The sequence below is a fragment of the Pagrus pagrus genome, assembly GCF_965226575.1.
Source record: "Pagrus pagrus genome assembly, chromosome: 2".
NCBI lineage: Eukaryota > Metazoa > Chordata > Actinopteri > Spariformes > Sparidae > Pagrus > Pagrus pagrus.
This window is the reverse complement of record NC_140186.1, coordinates 7,225,640-7,252,344: the sequence shown is the minus strand read 5'-3', so window position 1 is coordinate 7,252,344 and position 26,705 is coordinate 7,225,640. Positions and strand designations below refer to the sequence as shown.

The following is a 26,705-nucleotide window of genomic DNA, read 5'->3' as shown; positions in this document are numbered from 1 at the left end:
GGTTGATGTACCCTGACCTCAACCCTGTCTCTTCCTGCAAAGTCCTGCAGCCCGGTTCCAAAATATTGTGGAAAGCCATCTTGCCGATGGTTTTGTGAGTTTACACTTTGTTCCAAGTTAGTTGTGTATATAAAAAGAAATTCATCACGTCAGCTGAACAAAAGTTTTATTCACATCACTAGACAGTCATCAGATCACAGGTAACAGCACCTCTCTCACACGCACACAGCCACACTCGTGCACATGGGTTAATGCAATTGTTGGTATCACACAGACCCTTACACATACAGGGTCTAAACATCTGGAGCCACGTCAGCAGTAGTCAGAGTAGTCCTCCTCCACATAGTTGGCTGGAAAGAACCCCACCTGGAAACGAAGGAGCAGGTAAGACAGGACGCCTCAAAACCTGTAAATGTTTTATTGTTTACTGTGTGCATGTTAGCAGATTCCTCACCCGGCCGTACACCTCTCCTTTCCACCAACCGTTGTGACCTTTCTTGAGGATCTTGATGGTGTCTCCTTCCTGCAGCGACAGCTCTGAGCGGTCCCTGCCTGAGAAGTCATACCTGGCCCTCGCTACGCTGAAACTCCTCATGCTGCCTCCTGTCGGACAGTGGGGCAACATTACAACATGGAGAAGCTTAACAGACTAGCTGGATGTCTTGGGCAATTATTTTATTCGCCTTCTTGTCGAGAATTTGTTGAGAAGACCGAATCATCTCCTATATTTGATTGTGGCATTCAACTCTCAGCAAGAAAGCGAATAAAATTATTCTCAAAAATGTTGGACTATTCCTTTAACATGATCATAATAGGCAGGAGTGTGTGAAGTGACAGATGAGGGATGTAATGTACCTGGTGTGGTGTTTGGCGTGCTGTTAGCCGAGTTGCTTTCCTCTGGTTGTTTGTAAGGCGTACGCAGCGTCGTGTCCACGTCCTTGAAATACTCCTTCAAAGAGTTCTTCTGGTAAAACTGAATCAGCTCCTGACGCAGAAAGAAGAAGCAGACGATATTTAGAAAAATGTGAGAAAGAGGAGGCTTGAGAGGAGTAAATGAGGTGTGTTTCTTCTGGACAGTTTGTAAAACTTACGATTAAACCCTTGAATGCTTTCTTGTCATTGATACGGTACAGGCCTTCAGTGGACGTGATTTTAATGTGTCTAATGTCCATGTTGAACCTGAAAGAGCATAAAGAGGATTATGGATAAACAGTAAAGCAAGTTATCTCAGATTAATATAAAAGGAAGGTTCATTATTTGGGGAATATTTACTACGGTGAACAGTGCAACGTTTAGTTTGCTCCTCTCAAAAGAAGGAAAACAGACTCTTCCACTTCTGCTTCATGATTAGACTAAAGGCTTTCATATGATGGTGTTTTGTAAATCATGTACTAATTCTTTGTTAGAGAAAGTGTATTTCCCTGCTTCTGAGAGGAAGTAAAACACTGACATCAAAACAATTTATCTCAGCTTAGTTTAGATCATCATTCAACAGAGCTGAGGAGGCAGGACTTTGGTGATTTAGTGGTCAATCAGGTGTGTTGGTTAAAAAAAAAGATTTTGTTCAAATTTGTTCAGACTAGGGGCTATTTTTTTTATGTGAAAGTCATCCGGGTTAGATACAGGACTGCAGCCAACAATTATTTTCATTTTCAATTAAACTCCAGATTCTTTTCAGTATCCAAAAAAAGAAAAAAAGAAAAAAATGGTGAAAAAAAGAGCCAAAGATGATGTTCACAAAATGCTTGTTTTCTCTAACCAACAGCCGAAATCGTAAATATATTTAATTCACCATCATTTAGGACAAAGAAAACAAGCAGCTCTTTATAGTTTAGACTCTGAGACAGAATTTTGGGGCATTTATGCTTAAAATGATTTAGTGAAATTGTCGAGGTATTATTTTCTGTCAATCGATCAGTCATACTGTTACTGTTATCATTGTTTCAATGGTATTTCAATGACTTTATATCAATATGTAGCTGTTAAGACCTTCTTCATGACAAGATAAAGTCATTGAAATGCTGTTTGAAGCAATACAACATCTAAAAATCTCACTTTTTAACCACATTTCGCCCAGTTTTAACCAAAACATCTAGAAATGATTTGACCTGTAAATGACCCCATCAGTGTTTAGACAGAGGCCATTTTCATTCTGTAAACAGAAAAACTCAACTAAACGTTTCTCTAGATTAAACTCTCAGCTGTGCTTTAACCGATACATTTGTGAAGGCTTACTTGATGCTGATAGCGAACTCTCCTCCGTCTTTCTGCCGCACGAGGAAGGTCCCATCAGACCGGGACATTAACAGGTTTTTGGCAGCGGTTCTGTCCATGTTCCCCGCAAACCTTAAAGCACACAGAGATTCAGAAACGTACACTTTGCTTCAAGCAAGATGACAAATCTATTGAAAGAAGAAATAACACCAACTTCAACATTAAAAACAAAGGTTTGTAACACTATAACACTACAACGTGGTCTCTGGAGCCAGCGTTTTGTTTCTACATTGTGGGCAGCTGTAAAAACATGCTGGTACAACATGGCAAGTTAATTCTAAGGTCACAAATACAATGATTCTTAGTCTCAGGTGATTATACACAAAAGAAAACATCATTATAAATATTTTATTCAATTTCTGCCAATAGATCCTTCCAAATCTGACACACTGGACCTTTAAGTCTTTGTTAAAGTGCAGCAAGTGTCAGCAGTTACTGACTCTTTCTCCAGTGAGGACATGTCATCAATACATTACATTATATTATATATTTTTATACATGGTAAACATGGGGGGATGAGGTTAAAGTAAAGTGTTGCTGTTTTATATTTGCTATTCCAATTTGTAGACATAACAGTAGACATGTAGACAAATCTATAAATCAAATAAGCTGATTTATGTCTCAAACTCTCCAACAGCAATTCATATGATAACAGCTGCATCATTGTGTGTTAAAAAACATTTGATTAAATGTTTATATTCTGATTATAGATGTGGGAAGTGGCTTTGTGTAGAATCGTGATGTGATCTTTTGAATTATTCTGATAAGTTTTAGTTGAAAAATTAGACATTATGGATAAAATTGATGATATCAGTTGCTTACTTTTTAGTTTCACTTCAGTGTCATATTTGATCTGACCACCGGGCGGCGCTAAAGTGAACCATTTCTATACATTGTGACTGAAAGGACAATACCAACGTTTTCACAAGCTGTTTTTGAGTTTATTTGATGTTATTTGCAGCACTTTGAATCCTCTGGAGTTAGTACAGAGTTAGGACAGAGAACAGTGACTATTAAATAAATTGGTGACTAATAATCAGGGATGAGCGGATGATACCGAAGCACCAAAGCTTGTTTCACTCCTGTGAAGCGCACTATTTCCACACATTGCGCTGAAGCTTGTATTGAATGAAGAATAACACGAGACTGATGACGTCTAAAGCTTAAAAAGCCATGGGGGCTTCAGAAAGTGCTTCATTCAGTAGGACAGTTTTGAAAGTTTTACAGCTGAACTATGCGGTTGGCACATTAGTGGGATTAGAAGAGAGGGGATAATTGAGAAATGTGGTGATGTACATTAAAAAGACATAATCATGAGAACATTTCCAAGTAATGATGTAATAAAAGTAATAAAGGAAAGGTACATTAACATTTTGTGTCATAAAAAATAATCTATATCTGGGCGTTTTCTGGCAAGTTATAATTATTCCACACTTTCTTGGACTTTTATTGCAAATATATGAAACTAAAATTATAAAATTCAGCTAGGTGTGCTGGTGCTCCAGCCCCTCTTGAAGGGATGCCATAAGTTTAACAAGCCACCAGGTGTCACTGTGTTTGTTCGGTTTGAAGCCCCAAAGCTTGATAAGTCTTAAGTCTTCATTGCTACTAACAACTTAAAGTTATTTTACACAGGAAAATCAATAGTGTGAGTTGCCAGATCCCATCAGTGTCATTATGATACAGGTTGATACATCAAGGTTCTGTTTCTGTTTGTTTTTATTTACTCTATCAGCCCTGCTGTGTTTCTTCATCCCTGTTTTGTTGCAGTGCATTGCAATACAGGAAGAAATATATAGCTATGAGCTTAACAGTGGTTTGCTGAGCGAGTTACTGTTAATACTCACCAGTGGAAGCCAGACAGGTCGGGGGTCGGCCTCTGGGAAAGGGTGAGATCATAAGTGAGATCAGATGTAAAACTTTGCAGAAGTCTGTGGTCAAAGTGGTAACTGCTAATGTAGGTTTCAGTACAGCAGATGGTGGCAAACATGTGCAAGCTGAAACACACCACAAGACTGAACTGAACATGTCATTTAAAAAAAAAGGTTTTATGGCTGGTGTATCGCACTCACAGCGAGGTAGGGCTGAACTTTTTGGCAGGGGAACCATCCCATTTGTCCGACAGTCAGGTTCCTTCCCTGAGTGACACACATAAATACAATTCACATGACTGGACTGAGTGGACCAAGCAGTCATTGCAACATATAAATGAATCATCAGGTCAACATGACAAATGAATTACTCATATGCAGCTGATATTGATCTGAGGCAACTCATACCAAATTAGTTCGCAAGGATTACTGAGGAAGTTTGGCAAACCTTGAAACTTGACTTATCGGAAAATGAATAAGATACGTATGAAACCTCGTCAAAACAAGCTACAATACCCTGATTATTTTTGTGTCAAGACTTGTAAATATCATGAAAACTGGGAGTAAATCTTAATTCAATATTGTGGATTCACAAGGCTCTAGTTCGGCAGTATCTTTTACTACAAAGACTTCACAACTTACATTTTTACATAACAGTCCAGAGACTTTAGATAAATAAAAGTGTTTTTACTACCCTCTATTTGTGTTCATCCATTTTGGTTCCTTAAAGCCAAACTCCACAGAAAAAAATAAATAATAAATGTCCCTTTTATGTAGTAACACAGATAAAAGCGGTGAAAGCAGGAACTGTACTTGTGGGGAAAGAGTCGATACCCAAGACTAGAAAGGCTGCTGAACAGGAACGACCAATCAGTTATCCTTTCTTCAGTGTCCATTTTTGTGAAATTAACTTTGTGAATTCAATTATGTTGCACAAATCTCAAATACTGACTTGTGACGAGTCCCACACGTGCTTGAATGCACCAACAAGTAAACAAAAAAGACTCTCGACAGCTCGATAATGATGCAACACAACTAAGAAGTTACAACAGGATAAATGCGATCTGATCTTTTGTGCAGCAGACATTTTGACATTTGGTCATATTTAGAAAACCACATGTGTTACTTATAGTATTACTGATAGCTCTGTTCTTTTCAAATGTCCCAATAAGCCGTGACTGTGGGCCAGCATGTGCAATACCATGACCATGAAACTTAAGCAGCTACATGCAATTCAGCCGTAAGTTGTGATTTATTTTCCAAATCAAAACCTTTTTTAAATGAAGTTGAGGAATAAGGGTTGGCTGAGCACGAGGGAAGGAGTGGAAGATAGAGAAGGAGGTACAGAGAGGAAAATGACAAAAGAGACTGAAAAAGACAAAAGCATCCCACACCTACACACTAACCACAGGAAACCAGGCTTGAAAACACACTGACATAACGTGTGACACCCCTTCCCCAGCTCTCAGAATAAAGTGTTTTTGCTCATGTTCGGTTTTCACCTCCCACCACGGCAGGTCAGCATCGGCCCGGGTCAGCTCGATGATGTCACCTTTGGAGAGGTGAAGCGGTTGGCCGAAACCAACAGGGGGCGGCGGCAAGCCATAATACTCCTGACACACCTCCATTTTAGGAAATCCTGAGAGAGCGAGGAGGAGAAAACGGAGACGTTGAGATACAAGGAAGAAGATATGGCATGTCATGTCAGCACTTTAAAGGTATACTATGCAGGACTGTCTTAAAATACAATGTATGGACCAAAACACTTAATGTAACATTTTATATGCTGGTCCTACCTATGTGATGTTGATGCTGTGCTTATTTGATGTACTGTGTTGCTCTTCTAGCACCTTCTATATCTACGCAGCAGCAACATCTTGTACTAGCTGTTAGACTGGGGTATACTCAAGCTGTCGTTGCTGTTACCCAACAGAAAAATCTCAAGGTTGGTCAAGTTGTTGTTATTAACGAGATAAGAAAGCATCAAACATGCATTTTACATGAATGAGAAGTATACACTTTGAAATAACATATTGAAAGGTTGGAAGTATATAAAAATGTAGCAACCAGGTTACATCTCTGTCCTGAGAGCTGCAGGTCTGATTGTCTGTTTGACTGAGGGCAGGGCTGAGCACGCGTACAGAGCAGAGAGGAAAACATCGGCGAGCATGACATATGTATTTTGGTTGCATTTTGGTGCGAAGGTGTGAGCATGTTTATTTGTGTTTTAGATACAACCACAATATGAGGAACTATTTCTCTGATTCACTGCTTTGTTCTCTGTTACGTGGCACCGCTGCTCTCTCAGTCTAGTTGAGTTAGTCTAGTTTTCAAACAGCAACGAACAAATCCTGCACAGTATGCCTTTAATTCCATCAGATTTTTCATTTACACTTGAACATTCAAGAAGGGCTTTCGCTGCAACACAACAAGATTCATCATGAATTTCTTACCGACGCTAGAATGTCCCGAAGACTTCTGTGTTTTACTCTGTAAAAACAAAAGACAAAAATAAAATAGTGCAAGTTGTACCTCAAGTTTGATTTATTTGTGAAATCAAACAAAGGACATTAAAACTGACATGTATTGAAGGGCTTATTCATCACCCCTACTTTAATAATATAAAACATGTCCACAAGGACAAAGATAAATGAAGTCTTACCTTCTTTGTAGTACCAGCATGGTCTGTAAGTTCAAGAGAACAATCAATGTAAGAAGTTATAATTAGGCTTATGAGAAATTGTGTGTATACAAATAGATATGCACGTACACAGACCTGAGTTTCGTCCGCAGGCAGGGACTCTGCCTAAACACTCTTTATGTGCAGCCATTTTACAGCGCGTGCAGCGATAGCCCTGGAAGAATATCCCCCTGCAGACGACAGATGGGGAGATTCAGCCTCAGCGGACAGGTTTCTTTAAAAAATGGTCACTAGGAGAGAAACTGAGAGGAACAGCGAGTGAGACAAAGTACCTTAACAGCATCGAGCAGGCCTTACAGGAGGTTGTTTCCTCGAAGCAGTGCATCTGGAAGTCGTGGTTGTTGGCTGTGGAGTTCTCTGGACACATATTTGACCTGCAACCGTGAAGTACAACTGTTTTGACCATGCTGGGGTATCAAGGCATTCAGAGAGCTGGTTTTGACCGGCAGGTAGTTTCACTTTGGTGAAAGTGAAAAACCTGTCGTTGCCCTCTGCGAAGACAGCATCCACTTGGTATTCCTAAGACTGAAGATACTAACAGTAGCAGCAAAACAGTGAAGGTCAGATTGCAAATAACAGAATCAATTAAAATATCTCTTATTTCCTAAACGTTTGGGGGATCATTAAAAACTGCAACAAAAAACCTTCCAAATCAGTGTCACTGTTGAAAGCAACTTTAAGTTGTTCAGTCCTGTTTCTCTTCTGATGTGTTTCACTTTATGTAGTTAACTAAAAGACATTTGAAATAATAAAATGTCATTAAAAAAAAAAGACGTTGATCAACTTAAACCTTGGCAGTGGAAAACAGAGATGAACACAACACTAACATTTTAGAAATTTTTAAGTTGACATGGTGAACTTGTTGTGAATATTAGACTTAAATTTGCACAGTGACGAGAAACATGACTCTAAATCAATAATGACCTTGCTCCTTTCCTGCTGAATGTGTTAATACGCAATGGTTTATTTACACATTCAACAGAAATTGAACCGCATTATAATGGATAAGGAGTCATGTTTCTCATCAAAAGGCAAGTAAGTCAGATATTTACTCTTTTTTAGCTCCGTTTTTGGTCTTTACATACTCCCGAGTCTGTTTAGCTTCCAAATGCATCCTCTCTGAAGTCTGTCTGCCTGCTGTTTGGTGCTGCAGTTAGTTTACAGAGGGTTTCTAGTTGCAGTCCAGAAAAAAAAAATCAGCTGAAAGATGCTATAAAGCCTGGTGGAGTCTGGTGATTATTCTCTGTGAGTTTGTTACTACAAACAACTAATTTCAAGTTATACATACTCATTTAATCGTATTATAACTGTACTTGGTACTACATATCAAAACAATGAGGTTTATGATCAGTAATCAGTAATGTTGACATAATGACATAGTGGGTAAAGTGTGTGTGTGTGTGTGTGTGTGTGTGTGTGTGTGTGTGTGTGTGTGATAACTCACAGAGCCATCTCAAACTGTTCCAGCCATTTCTTCTTCACTTCTCTGGTTTTGAAGAATAAATCGTACCCACACCTCCCAGAGCAGTCCAGCAGAAGGAACAAATGGGACCACTGTTCACACACACACACACACACACACACAGAAACACACACACATTGTTAGCTTTATGGAGGTCTACTAGATGTCATGTCTGGTCAAATCTGAAGAAAGACCTTCTTGTTGTCCTTTTCTCCTGTGGTTTCATCTCGTATCTGGTAGTTCTGTAGTTCAATGATGTCCTTTAGCTCAAAACTCTCTCCCCCCTTCTTCTTACACACAAACATGGCCTTATCGAAGAGGAAGGCATACCTGAGGATCAGCCGAACATACATCAATAGACACAAGGTTACGTACATGGCATTAACTCATCAAAAAATACACTGAGACATAAGCAACAACACACCTGTCCTGTTTGGACCTCTTCTCCGGGCTGCAGATCTTCAGCTCTCCATCGATCTTGGGGCGACCATAAAGAGCTAGAGACTGAGTCTAAAGAGACGAGGAGAGAGGGGATTAGCAGTGAAGAAAAACAAAATCACAGCCAAGAAGATGAGATGTTACATGTGACCTCACCATGTTTTCTATGGATAACTGGAAGGTGGTGATCTGTCTGATGATCTCATTGTCTCGTTTGACCTCGTTCACAGACTGTGCCAAATCCTGGAAACACACACTTATTAATGAATGTTTAAATATCATAGATTTAAGTTTGTGACTGATATAAACACACATTAATACAAACTTACTCTCATGGCATCAAGAGCTGTGCGGAGGTTCTCCTTATCTGCAGGGTCAGTGGTGTGCTTCACCAGCTCCTGTAGGCAAAGACAAAAATGATCTACTATCTGGGAAAATTGTACATGCATGGGTTAATGCAGCCACATACGCACACACACACCTGTACAAACATACCTGTAACAGCAGGTGGTATTTGAGCACCCGCTGCATAGGGACCATGAGGAGATCTCTGAGAGAAAAACGTCCACTGTTTGCTCTGTTTGAACACTCCTGAAAGAGAGAGAGAGAGTAAGAAGGAAGTGAAGACCTGCATAGATGTGTTAAGAGGATGTTGTGTGGAAGCTTCAGCTTTGCCGCCAGTTTCCCTCATGGCCAAAAGCAGTACTGAAACAAAAAGATTAACTTTTGCCCAGAAAGCATTTCTCATGTGGGCCACACATATAAAAGTCTGTGAAACTGCTGACAGGACACTTCAGGGTCAACTTTGTATTATACATTTTTAAACACTCATACTCAAAGGATAGATTTTTTTTGTGCATGATGTCGTCTCAATGCACAGTCAAGGTTAAGGCATCATTACGTAACTTTTTTTCCTTTTACCTTAAAATGAAAGCTTCAAAATCATTTCGATGGTTCAGTGTCTTATAATAGAGTGAATGGTGTCTCTGTCTCAGTCACTCCACCCCATCACTTGTGTCTGCACTATGTAGCTTCAGCGAGAGGGTCGGATCACAGTGTTACATACATATTTACTTCACAATACAGGTTTTCAAGAGATAACATTGTTTGTTTGTAGTTAGCACCTACATTTCTCAAATGGGAGAGTTTTACAATTTAAAAAGATGAAGAGTAATAGTAACATGTGAAATCTCTTTTGTTGTAGTATTACAGTTGGCCACCAGGACAAACAGGACAGACTCTGCCACAGTGCAGCTGGCTCTCAATACAGAAGACCGGCGTACACAGAGCTAACAGTAGGAGTCACTAGTGCTGCAAGGAGTACATGATCCCTCACTGGCTTCCCACCACTGAAAAATGCTATTTGTGCTCAAAATGGCTAAGCCACTCTACACTAAACCTTTAACTATTCAAAACTACTTAATACCTTTATGAATAGAAGAAGTACGCATCTTGGTACATTTGTGAACACTTACTGTTCAAGGAAAATCACACATCCTCAGTGCTTCTGTTTTTACAGTGTGTGTCCCTCTCACCTCCAGTTTCATTTTGATGTCCTCTCGCATATTCGAAAGCTTCTCTAGGTGTTTCGTAGCCGTTTCCACCTGACTACAGTAACGACCGTACAGTAGGAGCCTGTAGGGGAAGTAGGTTTATGAAAACATGTTATAACGTACATGTATTTGACCATGTTACTGTATAACAGAAACAGGTGTGTGTGTGTGTTATGTACCTCTCCTTGTAGTCCAGAAACACCTGGTACAGGTTCTTGGCTCCATAACTTAGGATGGAAGTCCGTACCTCATCCAACAAATTCCGGTGGGTGTTGGCCAAATCCTACAAATGTACACACACAGAAAACATGTAAAACAAGGCTAATGCATGATGGTAAACGTGTATGCATGACCCGGTGGGTAGATCATCTCTCCCGTACCTCTACGTTGATGAAGATACTCTCAATGTCTTGAGCCTGGAGAAACTTTTCAAGAGGTTTCATAAAATGCTGCACAGAAAAGAAAAACATATGGCTGTTGGTTTAAACATTTAAACGTGAGTCCAAATGTCTGTTTGCTTGGATGAATCGTCTTTCATCAGATTGAAAATGTGCACACACCTGTAATATAGATTCCAGTGTGTCGGAGTATTTCTCTTCTGTCTGCCTGATCTCCTGCAGACAGCACTCTCGTTTGTCTACTCCAGTCTTCTTCTGCTGCATGAACACACACACAAGTGTCAAATGAAACATGAAGAGACCAGAGAATATTTTCAAAATAATATTTTTTCCTGGTTCTTAGTCTCATTTCTTACTTATGTGTGCAGCAAAAAAACAAAATTGCAGAAATATTTGACAGAAATGCACAGGATACAATTCTACAGCGAGGCTTTTCAATTTCCAGATTTTTTTCCCCTGAGGTCCTGTTAATTTTCTGACCCTGACTCTCTCGAGGCCTCATTTACACCAGCAGTGTCTCACTTCTAGACTTTGCCTTTATGAATTATGCAGCTCTGTGACATTTACACATAATGCCTTTCTTGGATGAGGCTGCTATCTGAAGTTATGTGTCAGTGGAGCTGCTACCCGCAGATGGAGATTTATCTCTGCACAGCTCTGTGTGGTTTGGGTCAGTGGTTCCTGAGGGTCATAAAAACCACGAGGTGTCAAAAAAATAAACCTCAGGGATTGCAAGATACTTAACAGGCAGAAAAACTATTTCTACTGCACAAAAATTATGCTTATTTTTCCAGACTGTCCTCTAATCCTAAACTAATTTTTACAAAAACAGACTTACTGTCACTGTGTTTTAGAAACAGAGTCACCCTTTGGTATAGCTGGTAGACTATGCAACCAGTGAGAAGAAGTCTTCCTGAACTGCACAACTACCGTGTTCAAAGACAGACCTGCAAAGATTCAATGTTGCCAAAAGACACAGCCAACCTCCTTTTTGTTTGAGGAATACTGTTGTGTGAGCTTCACTCACAGTCTCAGGTGGTTCCTCCGTCCTCATCAAGTCTTCATAGATATCATCTCCATCGTTCTCCTCGTCCTCCACAAAGTCGTACAAGTCATCATCCTCATCTACCGTGTCGCTGAAGCACATGAAACATACACACAACATTATTCCCATCATCATATTTGTTTTGTCTTCATTAAGATCACCGAGAGGTAAGAGGTGAAAGAAAACAAACGGAAAATTATATCTCACCACTTGCAGTAAGAGCAAATATAATGTTTTGAAGGAGGAAATTTAACTGAATTACTTTCAAATACTTAAGATTTCATTGCCAGTACGTTAGATAAATAACAATATTACATAAATATAAAAGTGCTTCTCAGACTTCTTCTTTTTTAGTGTTTTGACCTTTAAGGGTGTTAAAGGTTTTATAAGATGATAAGAATGTTTTTACGTACCAAACAGACGCTAATGCTTTTCCTAGTTGTAGCTGCAGCTGCCATTTTTGTGGCTTGCTTTATAGGTTTGCCTATGAAGACCTTCACCTTGATTATTACATTTATTTTAGGGAGGAGATGATTATTTGCAATAAAAACACTTCAGTCTCGTAATTGCTCATATTGTTCTGATGGCGATTTAATGGCCATATGGTACGGGGACCACGGGGTGAACTGGAGGTCTTAGTTTTGCTTCATAACGGCTTTCTTGCACACTTTGCATTTATGTATTCAATGTGTCTGCATGTACTGATTTGTGTTGCTGTTACTCTTTGGGAAGTGACTCTACTGTGTGTATTAGGAAGGATGAATCATTGTTGTAACTATGTACAGTAGCACACCAAGCTGAGATATCAAGATCAATATGTTTCAAGCTACAGAACAATACATTGATCACAAAAAAACAGGGAGCTCAAGATTATTATTTAGCACTATTGAGAAAAAGGCTTACTCTATCTGGTCAGACAGGCCGCTGTAGATCTCCTCATCAGCACTGCAACCTTCCAAAGGAAAAGGCCTGGAGGAAAGTGTGTGTTCGTAGATGATGGTGATAGAGAAAGAAAGAAAGAAAGAAAGAGAGTAGTAGGGAGAATGACAAAAACATGAACATTGTTATAAAGTAATAAATGTTTTATAGATGAATCCAAGTTGCAGGTGGAAGTAGACAAAGTTTCTATTACTGCACCAAACCAGCGTATAACACTGTGATGTATGCAAAGAAATTCAGGGCTGTGTTGATATCAGCTACTCCACCTGTGATGCTCATAAAATCAACTTTGCTCTTGTAAGCCTGTATTATTTCACTGGTGCTGGGTTTCCGGGCTGAACTTCCACTTTCAAAGAATCCTTTGATTTTGGATTTCTTCTGACTACGATACATAAATCATAAGGGTTTAACAAGCATCGCACTGCTCTTTCTTAGCCAGACTCTGGAGGTCACACAGAAGCCATTACCCAAATGTTATTTTTTTCCTAAAGCCTGTGTATTAATTAACTTCAGACTAGTATTTTCAGACTGATTAAACCTAACTTCATACAGACTACCTTCATCTATCAGCAACTGTCAACAATGATCTATCCAAACATCTCTGCCTTTAATATCAGTGCATATGATGTGTAAATTAGTAGCCAGAGCCATCTTTATGGTTTATGCTCATACAAACACTAACTGGGATGGTAAATTTAAAACGACAACACTTTATTTCGACCCCCAACACACAATTTAGCAGTAGCAGTACGTAAACATTTAACCAATGGTTTATTACACAATATAATGTAGTTATAAGCAGATGTAAGGATTTATCAGCGTATCTGTCAACAACTATAACTCATCCTGTGGGCGCCTATAAGTGGAAGCTGGTGTACAGATAATGAATGACATGGTGGGATGTAACAAATAGTACAAAGGTACTTTATACTACTTCACAACTGTTGACAAATACTCTGCATGAACAAACACTTAAAAATGTGCTTTCTGTGTATCTGTACGACTACAACTGCACTAACACTTGAATTATGAGGAAGGAAGTTACTTACTGAAATCCTCTTTGTGTAGCAATGGATGAATGAGAGAGGATGGACAATGTGTTTATGACCTGTTATGACACACACACACACACACACACACACACACACACAAAGAAGTATACGGTTAATAACACTGATTCCAATAATCATAAAAATATATGTATAATTCACTTTTACTTTCATTTTTGATAACGAAGTACATTTATATAAACTTTTACTCAAGTACTACTCCTACTGGTGACTTTCACTTTTACCAGAGTAATAATTTAACATGATATCTTTACTGTTACTCACGTATGACTTTTGGATACTCCTTTATAACAAGAACTGTTTAAACACAGACACTGAATAACTCTGACACAGTTTCACTCTTATTCGCGCAGTAAGTGACTTGTAAACTGAGAACTGCAGTATCATGATGACTGATGTCAGATAACAATTTCATGTTAGAGGTGATCAGAAACTCAAACATGTCGCACAGCCATACAAATGAAACTGACTGTTCTTTCTGATTAAGCTACAACATATGTCGTTGGGCTCTAATATCTCTGCCTATACTGAACTATCCTGACTACATGTTATAACTTATAACCAGGAAAACAATTCAACATTATTTTTCCCTCAACGAAACCACCTCTGACTTCTGTTGTAGCTCAAACTTTCTCTTGAGGTTCAGTGAAGAAAATAAAAATTCACAAGTCAGAATTGTGACCTAAGGTTCTTTCTTTCAGAGAAAGAGACTCGTCTGTTGATATAAAATATATATACTATCGAAAAAAAGTATATACTGAGTATAGTCCTAGGTCAGTACTGCTGAACTGCAGTGCAATTCCTACTTCCATTCAAGACAGAAAGGAGAAGTAACAAGAAATGAAAGTCAGTAGGAGAAGTTCAGATAAAGAACATCTGAATGGACTGATTAACACTCCGACTGCCATCTAATAACAAGAGTGTTTTTCAACACTTTAAAGAAACAGTTTTGGAGTTTTACTGAGAGCTGGATGAGAAGATTGACACCACTTTCATGTTTGTAGGTTAACTGAAGTTACAGCCGGTAGCCAGTTAGCTTTGCTTAGCATGAGCCACCAGCACCTCTAAAGCTCATTCATTAACGCGTTACATTGTGTTGGTCTAATCCCATCAAAAGATGGAGGTTTGAAAATGACAGCAAAGTTTATGTACTGGAATACTTCCTGTAACAAAAACCCTGAAAAATGTTGAGCTGTCATTATTTACTGTTAAACACATGTGATTTAATGCTAATTTATGATTTTGAGAGGTACTGGAAGTTTTTGCTCTAAGAAAGTGTATTTTCCAAACTGATGATTTATGCTATTGCTGTGACGCCAGTTTCTTTGCTGCCAGTTGAATAGATTTGGTTTAGTGTTACAGACTAAACCAAATCTATTCAACTGGCAGCCACTGGGCCGATTGTGGTCCTTTGACAACCTCATTCAAGCCCTTTATTCATTTGGTTTGGTTTGGTTGGTGGGCTAATTAGGCCGCTTGTTTGTGCTGCCCGTTGTAAGCACACTGATACTCTTATTTCATTATGAACTCTTAACCCGGGCTGTTTAAGCAGAGAGAATTCACAAGAATCAAACCAACAACCTACTTCCAAGATTAGAAAGCATTGTTTTTTTCTGTACACTGTAAAATCTAACAAAGTGACCCTACTTAAAATAACTTGAGGAAACCGACTGCACTAAACTATTCAGCTCTTGACATTAAGTCTTGAGATAATGCTTTACCTGTACATTTGTCTCATTAGAGCAGAAAGGAGGACACCACTGCTCAGAGGTTAAATTACCCAGAGTTTCACAATAAAAGCTAAAATTTGAGAAAAGTCCATGGAAATGAAAACAAACTGATCATCTTTCCTTCTCTATTAATCATCACGAGTATTTTTTAGTGTAGTATTACAACTTTTATTTAAGAAAAGATCTGAATACTTATTCTATCAGTGTAAATCATACTTCCTGTGTGTTCACTGTATTTTATTGTACTGGATGACTGACTAGAAGCAGTAAAGTGAAACGAGAAGCTCAGTGACTGTAACACACTGTGAACTAAGTAAAAAAAAGAGCAAATACAATAAAAAAAGACCTCACAGTGAGGTTGAGGTCCACTTCGTGTTGACTGGTTTCTTTCCTAAAGACACAGCTTCCTCTTACATATAAATCAGGTTCACACAAAAGTGCTGTGGCTGCACGGCATCAAAAGTGAAACAGAATTGTGAAATACTGAATTCATTCGTTCACTGAGCCGCTTCATGTAGAAAATCACCAAACTACTTCCTGTTAGGGCTATGTGGGTGTCTGCAAGCTGCAGTGAGGAGTCAGGACTGTGTTCACGCTTCTCATCACAACCATAACGACTGGAGTGCACAATGTGTTTCCCTCACGCAGGAGCAGGAGTCATGATTACTGTATTGTATGGATGGATGGATGGATGGCTGTGGTGGGGTTATACCTTTCCGAAGTCTCGAACGTCAAAGAGGTCAAAGGCCTCAAACAGTTCACTCTTTTTGAGATAAAACTTCGCCTGACAAGCTCCGAGAAACGTCCGGATATTCTTGAGGCACAGGAACTGAAAACCAACAGAAACATACATTCATTGATTAGTTGCTCAACATAAAGTTTATCAGCTTTGCCTGGAGGGAGAAACAAATCAACAAACAACAAATGCTCCCTCCGGACAAGGAAGCACTTTATTTCGGCAACTGTTTACCATTTTAGTAGTAATTGTGGTCATAAACAGCCCATACAGTGACACAATCAGTCTTACACATCACATAAAGCATGCTGATTTCAAACAGGCTTGGCAGATATTGTTGAGCATTGTAAGATCAAAGTATTGTTAAATATCATATTGCTGTTTATGTAGCTTTCTAGTATTAAAGGAACAGTTCATCAAAAATCTAACATCAGTCATTATCTATTCACGCCCATCCCGATGGAAAGTCGGGGGAAATTCAACAAAATATTTCTGGAGCTTCACACGAAAACAGCGTTGCAGCATTCTCCTAAACAACGGAAGTAGATGAGGACTTGCTTTAAAACATTAAAAACAACAAAACATAAAATGGCTCCATACAGCTCATCCTGTGTAATCAAAGTCTCAAGAAGTCCAGAGATCCCAAACTGATTTAAAAAGATGTTATTTAAACTCTCAACGCCTGGTCGAGCTTGTGCACCCACTTCAGACAGGGTGTGCTCTAACGCGTTTAGCTCAGCAGCTACAGCGAAGAGTTCAGATTTTAAAGGTAGTAAATAACGTTTTTTTCAAATCAACTTGGGATCTCGAGGCTTCCGGCGACTTATATCACACCAGACGAGCCGTACAGAGCCATTTTGTTTTGTTCTTTTGTTTTTTGATGTTTTAAAACAAGTCCCCATCTACTTCAGTTTCTTACTTCAATTTTGCAACTATGTTTTGCTGTGATGCTCCAGAAATGTTTTGTGGACTACAAAACTTCAGAAGACTTTCCATCCAGCATGTGGATGAGAAGATAATGACTGAATTTTCATTTTTGGACAAATATATCCCTTAAGAAACACGGCAGCCACAAAACACAAACAGGTGCACTTAGAAACTAGAACAACTTGAACATAAATGCTGCTCGGTCCCACAGACCACATGAACATGAGCGGCAATAAACAGCTGTAAGTAAAATTGAACTACAAAGACAACCACATAAAGCGTGCGCAGTACGACTGACGAGGTGGTCAGACATGTAGTTTACATAACTTCCTGAACGAGCAGCTCTCTCTCGCTCTCTCTGTCTGCTCAGCAGTGGGAAATGAGGAACTCTAATTTGAGAAAAGGGGAAACGCTGAGTTCTAACCGATACTGCACACATCACATTGCTCAGCCATACATAGATCCTTGCAGCAGTAAACCCTTATTGCAACAACACAAGGAAGATCCTCCACTTGTGTAATGTCGTCAGGTGTGAGCGTGTGTGTGTGTGTGTGTGTGTGTGTGTGTGTGTGTGTGTCTGCATGTGTGTACACGTCAGAGTGGACTCCGATCTTCTGTTAATCACCGGATGTTTCTTAACCACTCTTGACCTCATAGGATTTCCCAGAGTTTCACATGCACGTGTCGAACACATTAACCCCTCACACCCAATCCCACATTTGAGACATCATGGTGAATCCCGTCGGATGTGATTCAAAGACTTCCCTCGAGACGTTTAGGACAATCACGTGACAGCCTGGCACTATCTGTCTCTGTCACACTCTCTTGTTCTCGGTCTTTCCTGTGTCTTCATCTCAGATTCTCTTTTGGTTTTTCTTATTTGTGCCAGTTTTCAATCCAGTTTGCTTGTGTGCGACATTTTAAGAAATAAGCTTGTTCACTTTCTTGCTGAGAGTTCATTCAGAAGGTTGATGACACTCTCACGTCTGTGCAGGACCAAATCTGCCTACAGCATTTCTAAAGCTCACTACATTTTGTGTTTAATCTGTACAAAAAACTTAAGTTTAAATGTGACAATTTACTGTTTTACAGAGGGTTATGTGTTGGGCCGGCAGTAGATGCCAAGCAACCAGCAGGAAGTTACTGCTCACAGCCAAAAGTAGTCGAATAACAGATATGCTGTGTAAATTAGTGAGCATTAGAGGTGCTGGCAGGCAGATTTTGTTACCTCTCGACAAAGCTAAATTAACTGCTTTCCCCTCATCCAATTCTTTACAACATTAGCCTGCTGCTCGCTCTAGCTAATAGTAGTGTCAATCTTTTTTTTAGGTACAGAAGACGCACGCAGCTGAAATTTCTATATTGTCAAGTTATTTTTGTACATTGTTGAGTATAAAAGGTGTCAAACAAAGAAATCTGCCTGTGCTGACACAAATTTAATCCTGATTTAAACGTAAACCCCAAATCTTAAAGACTTTTCTTGAATCAAGAAAGGATTTACGCACAGCAAGTTGCCTTTTCTCTCTTATTTCTGGATAGTGACACTGATCTCTATAAAATCCCATGAACAAGTTGATTTTTATTGGAAACATATTGACAAAATCTCCTTGCACAAGCACACTTCTCTGGAAAACAAGACCTTTCGGATTAAATAATAGAGTTTTCTGCTTCATCATCATTCCCTCCATTCTCTACACACACACCCCACCCCCCCCACCCCCACCCTGCGACGTGAACAGATATAGATCACATTATTTTCTTATCATGCAGCCTCAGGGATTCAGTGCTGCCTTCTGGTCACTATGGAAATGGTTTATGGAAATTGAGTAGGAAAAGATGCGTGTGTGTGTGTTACCTGGGACATCTGAGGGCGCAGGTTGATTTCTCTCAGGTTGACGGCCTGAGGCAGCAGGTTGTTGAGCAACTGGCAGAGCAGCACGCCATCTCTCAGAGCCTGAGCCAGGTCACACACCTGGCACAGCACACACACACGCACAAAATCAGACTGAGGGAACCAAGAGAGAGTGCGTGTTCATGTGCAGGTATGTGAGTTTGTGGGACACAGCTGATTTACCTGTGCACCCTCCCATGTGACCCGGTGGTTATCAGGAAGAACTCGACAGTCGATCAACCACACCGCACACTGCCGCCACAACTCCATCTTTGTTTTCTGAACAATAGAGGGACGGACAGACGGATAGATAAATGGATAGATGGGATGTAAGGCAAGATTTTGTTACATTCTCACAGGCACAATATTCAGTAACCGGTGATCGCTGTCGCTCTCTACAACATGAGCAGCAGTTAAGCAGTAGGTCAGATTTTAGGTTAAAGCTGTCCTGACAATCAGAGATGAATAAGCTTCACAAGAAGTCAGGAACAAATTCTTTTAGATCACTTGTGGAGTTCACACTGAATAGAAATGAAATGTATTCACTGTCTGAGTTCACACATACAAACACTTCTTTGACTGCTGCTCCTGAACCACACAAAAGTAGTGGTAGCGCTGAATCTTTCTTTGTCACAGTTTAACTTCTCTTCTTTCTCTCAGTAAAGTAAAACCTGGACGTGGAAGTAACTGAAGATTATTCATTTAGTCTGAGACGAACACTGAGCAGACACTCTCGCCCTGTCCTTTCACAGTAAAATATTGAAGTGGCCTTCCTGAAACCCAGTAAAATGACAAAACAAGCTACTGTTCTACCAGAAAACTTTACATTTTCTAACTGCATATCAATGTAGGATGAGTATTACAGTCAGCTCTCACCTTCAGTGTCTCCCAGCAGTTCAGTGTCTTCTTTCTCGATGTTCACGTCCCCGTCCCCGTCTTCCTTTCATTATCTCATTGTCAGACTTCAGTGCTCTCGTTCTGCCTTTCTTCCGTGGTGGGTGTTCTGCAGAGCTGCACTGTGTCGAAGGCTTTTAACTTCATCCCGCAACTTCCTTTTTCCTCTGACGCACCCTCTCACAGTCACATTCACACTCACACATGCACACACACAATAGCTGCTACTGCTGCTGCTGCTGTTGCTGCTGCTATGAGTGGTACGAGTCGATAAAACCAGAGTGTGATATTTATGTGTAATGGTGTGTATTATCTGTGAGCAAGAGACCAGAAGACTGAGTGAATGTGTGTGTGTGTGTGTGTGGTGCACAACACAAGTTTATCACAAAAGCAAAGTGTTGCAAGGTCGACTGCAGCATTATTCATAGAGCAAACAAAAACACTTCTAATATGGTAGTTGACCTTATTAGAGGTAGGTCATCTCTGCATGAGGTTAATTTGCAGAGGTTAGAGGCATCAAGTTGAAAGTATCATCTCAAACATGTTTGACCCACTTTTATGTCTCTAAAATGCTGCATGAACCACACACTGAGAAAAGGATTAAACCTGTTACAGTATTTTAAGGCGAAAATACTTAAGGACAATTATATATTTATATCATGAACAGCTCGTCTTTAATGAGTGAAGTCTGTCCTAAAGCCGAACAGCAAAGAGCTGCTGTCATGATGTCATTTAAGGGAAAGTCTAGAGACGCTGAATGAATAATGGAGCAGCTGTTTGGATGCTGACGGCACCCAGTAGGGATTTTACTGGGATGTGGGCACATATTTGGATTCACAGCTGCAATCAAAGCGCTTTCACATGTAACATCTCAAACAAAAACTCTGTGAGTTACTTATGTAGCACCACTGGCATAAACAAAAAGTGCCACGTAATGATATCAAGAATTCAAGACATCAAGTGCTGATGAACAAAACAGGAAGTACATTTACTTATTAACTTGCATCTTTTTATAGTAATTCCACTACATGATACTTTGTACCTCTACACAATTAAGAAGGAAATATTGTAGGTTATAGTCCACTGCATTATTTTAAATGATGTAGTAACTAGTTACTTTGCAGACTGTATATAAACATATGATCAGCTTCAGAAAGTTAAGGTCCAGTGTGTAGAATTTAGAGACAGAAATGAACCAAACCAAACACCGGCTCAAGAGAGAGGGCCTTTTGCATTTATAGCGGCCAAAGAAGCATGTGAACGAGATGAGGGGTAGTCAGATGGCTGCAATCTGCATCCTCAAGGCTGATGCCACTAAATCCTACACGCTGGACCTTTAAATAAATGTATTACCTTACAGCACGTGCCGTACTAACTATAACATAAAAACTTTGACAGGAGCATTTTTCTTGCAATACAAGTACTTTTACTCTTAATATTGTGAGAAAAGGTGGATAATACCTCTTCCATACTATTACCCTGTACAGGACTCACAATCAGACTTGCACTTTTGTATAAGTAAATTATCTGAATGCTTCTTCCACCACTGGAAGAGAGTTATCTTTGTCAGTTAAAATGGACTTTTCTGCCTCAAGTCACTTTATTAACAAAATGGCAATACTGTGTTCAGGAGGATTTCCCCCTTTATGGTCTCATTCAGTCAAAATTTGAAAAGTGTTATAAGGTAAGAGTACCAGTTAAACTCACCCGAGGCAAAAAGGCCTGTGTCACTTTTTACTTCAACACTAGGTGTCAGTATATACACATCACCACCGTTCCTGCAGCTACTGTATCTCCTGACACACTACCTGGACAGACAGACTTCCAGACAGACCGCTGTGCATGCATGCCTATCTCTGACTTGACATGTTGACAGCTGCTTAACAGTCTCACATTTTCATATCCCTCTTCTTGTTTTTCTAAGCTCTATCTCTCTCTCATGACAGGCCTCAACCTGCGCTCTCCACCCCCTGAGAGCTCATGCTAATTCCTGCGCTGTGATTCGCTGTTTTCTGTGGGGTACTGTGTGCCCACTGTGCAATTTGATTGGCTTTGTGAGTGACCCTGCAGGTTTGAGGGGGAGCGGGCTTCCACTGTTACCACAAAGAGAAAGTGAGAGACAGATTTAATGAGAGACGTTACATTTTAGAAGAGAGCAGCTGCAAAGAAGGAAGGAAAACAGAGGGGGAAGTAAGAAAAGAAATGGCAGTATGAGATAGAAGTATCACAAGGAAAAAGAGAGAAGTGATATCCCAGAGTGCCTCGGTGGACCCTGTGAACAGGTAGGTGTTACATACTGAAGCTGCTGCAAAGCAAACAACACAAGGGCTGTCTGCTTGTGCATCTGGTTGGCTGATTTTGAAAAGTAAGCCGATGTCAGGCCTGTCTTTCATTTGTACTTTACTCAGAAACAAAAAGAAAACATGTACAAGCATGTGTCTGTGTATGTGTGTGTGTGTGCTGGTATGTAATCAGTCTGTCTTCTGCTGTTCAGACATGAATAATCGCTCCATCGCCTGGTGGCTGAGACAGATCGGCCTGTCCCAGTACACCAAGACACTAGAGAGAGAATATTACGGTTTGGAGGTATGTGGACGATGTGCAAGATGCATCTGATATATCTGATATTTCTTTTGTTGTGTGCAAGTTTTAAGTCCTCACAGTCGTCAGTTTATCTGCTCCTTTCCCACTCTCCCTGTTTTTGTTTCTCTCCAGGGTTTGCTGTATGTGACGGCTGGAGAGCTGAAGGATGCAGGGATAGAGGATGCAACACACAGAGAAACCATCCTCGATCAGCTTTCAAGGCACCGACAGACACTGGACCCACACTCTGGTGACACTCACTGCACACACACAAGGGCTGGACGATAATGCAATAAATCGTTAATTGTCGCATTAAATGTTTATCAAGTGGAAACACGGTATTGTACTGCATCCAAGGCTGCAGACAAGTGAAACCCATTTGCATAAGCTTTTGAATTAATGCCCGGTTGATACAGGACAAATGGGGCAGGTATAAATATCCTGATACAGATATATTAGCCAATGTTCTGAACTGAATATATACATAAACACACAATTTTTGCAATAATCTTCAAAATGTGTTTATCAAGTGGTGGCAACTATATGTATGTAATAGAAGCAGGATATTTTACAGTTTAATAATACATTTTATTTACAGTAAGTGCACTAAAACAGATAACTTCACTGGAAATATAATAATTATATATTACCCCAAGCATCTTTTTTAGATCTATGTCCAGTAAGAACAAACAAAAGCACAAACTGGACGATATATCTGTCCAGCTTGAGTTTAAATATATTTGTATATATAATATTAATAATATTTTTTTTATGTAAGTCCAGAATCTTATATCTCAACAACTATTGGGTGGATTTCCACGAGACATTCAGGCTCCCAACAGTATGAATTATCATTATTTTGACGGCTCCCGGATTTTTCCTCTAGCTCTATATTCTCCGGTGTATGAAACCGATGTCATTTCCATTAGTCTCAGCTGTCCTTTGTTTGGCACTACTTAGGTACACATTAGACCTGCTTGACATCAGCACATTAACAATGTCATTATTAGCATGTTGTTATGCTGAATGTAAGCATTTAGCTCGCAGCAGTGCTGTGCCAAAGTACAACCTCACAGAGCTGGTAGTGTAAAGATGTTTAGTCAGTCAGTTTTATCTATATAGTGCCCATTTACAACAAAAGTTGTCTCAAGATACTTTTCAATCAGAGCAGGTCTTATAGTATATAGTTCACTTTCATTAAGTGCAGGCTAACTTTTATTTGTTTTTATTTTTTTATTGACGGCAGATTTTATTTACATGCTCATCTTGGATCATAGTTTATTCGAGTTGTTGATGTGTTAAAGCAGATATGTTTCTGTGTTATGAAACGAGCCTAATAATAAACTCTTATCTTTTTCATCATCCGTTTTTACTTGCAGAGAGAAGCGCAGTATCTGTTGAAATCACTCATGTTCAGCATGACACGCTAGTTTATCAAGTCAAACTGTTGTTTATTGGCTTCTTTCTGCTTAGTGTAAATCCAATGATTTTGATGTTAAAATCTAGAAAATTAGGCCTGAATGAATAATGATATCACAGTTAAACAATGTCTTGCAAATAGGTGTATTTATATATGCACAACAGTTAAAGGAATAGTTCAACATTTTGGGAAATATGCACACTTATCAACACATGACATCTTCTTCGTTTCAGCTTCATATTCGATGGACAGACATGACAGTGGTATGGAGCTTCTCTTTAACTCATCAATAAAACGATTGCACATATTTTCCAAAATGTCAAAATATTCCTTTAAACTGTGCATTTGTCCCCTCAGGAACACAAGTGGTGCGCAGGGTGAGCCGGAAGTACTCCTTGGGATCGTCTTTGGATCTGGTGAGAACGCACTACACAGCATCACACTAACAGAGAGCATCACAAAACATCAGGCGTCTCCTCAAAAACAAATAACAGAGCAGGACATATGCTTGTTGGATCTCTACCATTTCCTGCAGGTGAAGCCAAAGAAGGATCTGTTTCGTCAGAGCGTTCTGCCCCGCCTCCAGCGTGCCGATAAAAAACACCGCCTCTCTGCCTCCTGCTCCCAGCTCCGCCCCCTGAACGAGGACAACACTATCAGTGGGACAGAGCGAAGGCAGGACAGCAAAAGCAGGTAAGCTGACCCTCAATGGGTGTGTGTGTCTGTGTGTGTGAGAGATCTACTTTCTCCAGGTTGGAAACTCATGTTTGGCTAATAATTAACTAGTGGCTGATGAAATGCACGCAGAGTGTGTAAGCTGAAGTCGGTGTACTCGACAGTCAGTCACCTATAAATAGACTGAAAAGACGATATGAATTAAATAACTTTGTGAACTTACTCTCTAAACCAGCGGCAACAGCTGCTTTTTGATGACAAACATTATAAACACCTTGGGAAATTAGTACCTTGATATTCTGGCCACACTTCCCCCACAGAGAGGTGAAAGATTGAATGCCAAGGCCAGCATGTGTGTGTGTTTGATTGTAAGTTGTTAACCTTGAAGTCGAGGCCTTTGCAGAGAGAAAGGTTCACCTAAATATAAAAAGACGTTTATTTTCAGTCTATCCTTTGTGCCATTAAACCATGCAGGTAGCTTTTGTTTTATATGCTTGGGTTTTGAGATATCCAAATCTGACATTTCTGCTGCCACCAACATACAGTCGTCTTTCCAGCGACAATATTTCAAATACTCTGGATAATCCACAGATCTCACTCTAAATAATATGGTTGACAAAACGGTCTGGGGATTAACCATCAGCATTGCTTCTGAAAAGATAAGCACAAAAGCAATGTCATTCACCTCCATCATATTTGGGTGGGGGGTGATGTCAGAGACAAAAACCCAAAACTATCTGCTTGGCTTGTTACCACAAGAGGTTAAACCTGCAGTGAGGGACATTTACATACACATGAACATCCGTTACGTTTAATCCCTTGCCAAACAAGTTCAAACAAGGCTGATAAGGCCTGTCACCACCGGGTAAATCTCTTTTTATATCGCAGTATATGGAGTTCATAAATCTGGAGTCCGTGGCGACTTCTCTGCGCTGACGCACCGGAAGTGCTGCGTTTTATGGCAGCTAGCACAGATCTGTTTGCCAGAGCTGAAGGGAGGAGCAGCCGTAGTTATTGAGCAGGCTACCTGAGAAATGTTTTTATAATTTGGTGGAACTGACCCTTTAAGCCATTATTGTATTTCTAGTGGCTTCCTGCTAACGTGCAATAAATCCGAATACTAAAAAGATATATTTATAAAATATATCTTGAGAATTTGAGCCTGACCCATATATCGGTTGGCCAATATTGGCCTTTCATAAATTCATATTGTTATCGGAGTATATTTTATCCGATATGTGTCAATATGAAAACTCTTAATTTAGAGATTATAATGCAGAAAAAGATGTTTTGGGTGATTTAGAAAATTTAAATCTCCAATGAAATGTAATGTTTCAGAGCACTCATGTCATTGTGGGCAGTATATTTTATTGTAAAAACTCAACCATTTTCAAGCCGTTAAATATCACAAGTGTTTGACCACCACATTTGAGGTATCATTGCAAAAAATGTTTTGTGTTGGCCCCAAAAATCAAGTATCTTTCAGCATCTCTTAAAAATATAATTACCTTTTAAACAGTAGATTCACTCGAGTTAGAAACATCTCACCTACCTCTATTGGTTTCTAGCCACGCAGATAGTTATAGTTTTATCTGGCCTGTCAGCTAAAAAATGTGTTTATCAAAATAGTTGCTGATCATTTTTCTCTTGATTGTTCAATCAAATAATTTCAGCTCTACGAAATACTAAAGGAGACTAGCTTATATAAAAACTTTTTTATTTTGAAAACCTGCAGTGCAAGTTATTTTTTTAATTAAAGCAGAGCAGCTCATGCAAACATTTATAATCATACTGAAGCCTGAATATGTACTGAGCAGCTGTTACGCTAAAAACATTAAAGTTCTCAGATTAGGATCAGAGGCAATAAACATGGTCAGGACATCCCCACTTTTTACGAAGCCGTTTGACTTTCCAACAACAAATGTTCGTCACTTCATACAGAGTTTCTGGCTTAGGGCCCCCTTGACACTTTGGGCCCCAGACCCGTGCCAGATGTTGCTTTTTACTACACACAAACCGGAATTAACTTCACAGCTAGATACAATAATATGTTTTATGTGATTTAAGAGAACAAACCCTTTCTTTTAAAGATAATTGA

The 26,705-nt window shown here is 39.6% G+C and overlaps 2 protein-coding genes across 10 annotated transcripts in view; one reads left to right on the top strand and one right to left on the bottom strand.

The window, feature by feature from the left end:
• Positions 1-149: 149 nt before the first annotated feature.
• vav1 (vav guanine nucleotide exchange factor 1) overlaps positions 150-26,705 on the bottom strand; it is a 27,420-nt gene continuing 864 nt past the window's right edge. Inside the window, exons 1-30 of one of the 9 annotated variants that reach the window (XM_084345136.1) lie at positions 19,912-20,000; positions 19,601-19,706; positions 19,219-19,314; positions 19,000-19,116; positions 16,194-16,310; positions 13,731-13,789; positions 12,646-12,711; positions 11,725-11,833; positions 10,860-10,955; positions 10,680-10,748; positions 10,479-10,582; positions 10,282-10,381; positions 9,242-9,337; positions 9,076-9,144; positions 8,903-8,989; positions 8,733-8,818; positions 8,503-8,638; positions 8,291-8,400; positions 7,119-7,220; positions 6,916-7,016; positions 6,808-6,830; positions 6,599-6,635; positions 5,648-5,784; positions 4,347-4,412; positions 4,122-4,153; positions 2,236-2,346; positions 1,092-1,179; positions 856-985; positions 455-603; positions 150-366 (exon numbers count right to left, since the gene is read on the bottom strand). In XM_084345136.1, the coding sequence (XP_084201262.1) occupies positions 313-366; positions 455-603; positions 856-985; positions 1,092-1,179; positions 2,236-2,346; positions 4,122-4,153; positions 4,347-4,412; positions 5,648-5,784; positions 6,599-6,635; positions 6,808-6,830; positions 6,916-7,016; positions 7,119-7,220; positions 8,291-8,400; positions 8,503-8,638; positions 8,733-8,818; positions 8,903-8,989; positions 9,076-9,144; positions 9,242-9,337; positions 10,282-10,381; positions 10,479-10,582; positions 10,680-10,748; positions 10,860-10,955; positions 11,725-11,833; positions 12,646-12,711; positions 13,731-13,789; positions 16,194-16,310; positions 19,000-19,116; positions 19,219-19,305 (2,538 nt within the window). In that variant the 5' untranslated portion in view covers positions 19,306-19,314; positions 19,601-19,706; positions 19,912-20,000 and the 3' untranslated portion in view covers positions 150-312. Of the gene's footprint in view, positions 367-454; positions 604-855; positions 986-1,091; positions 1,180-2,235; positions 2,347-4,121; positions 4,154-4,346; positions 4,413-5,647; positions 5,785-6,598; positions 6,636-6,807; positions 6,831-6,915; positions 7,017-7,118; positions 7,221-8,290; positions 8,401-8,502; positions 8,639-8,732; positions 8,819-8,902; positions 8,990-9,075; positions 9,145-9,241; positions 9,338-10,281; positions 10,382-10,478; positions 10,583-10,679; positions 10,749-10,859; positions 10,956-11,724; positions 11,834-12,645; positions 12,712-13,730; positions 13,790-16,193; positions 16,311-18,999; positions 19,117-19,218; positions 19,315-19,600; positions 19,707-19,911; positions 20,001-26,705 lie in introns of those variants that run through there. The other 8 variants (XM_084345135.1, XM_084345131.1, XM_084345137.1 and 5 more) reach the window with 8 other exon arrangements.
• sh2d3a (SH2 domain containing 3A) overlaps positions 22,303-26,705 on the top strand; it is a gene marked incomplete at its 5' end in the record, with an annotated part of 19,117 nt that continues 14,714 nt past the window's right edge. The window contains 4 exons of the mRNA XM_084345225.1: positions 22,303-22,515; positions 22,645-22,762; positions 24,290-24,348; positions 24,468-24,625. Of these exons, the coding sequence (XP_084201351.1) occupies positions 22,303-22,515; positions 22,645-22,762; positions 24,290-24,348; positions 24,468-24,625 (548 nt within the window). The remainder of the gene's footprint in view (positions 22,516-22,644; positions 22,763-24,289; positions 24,349-24,467; positions 24,626-26,705) is intronic.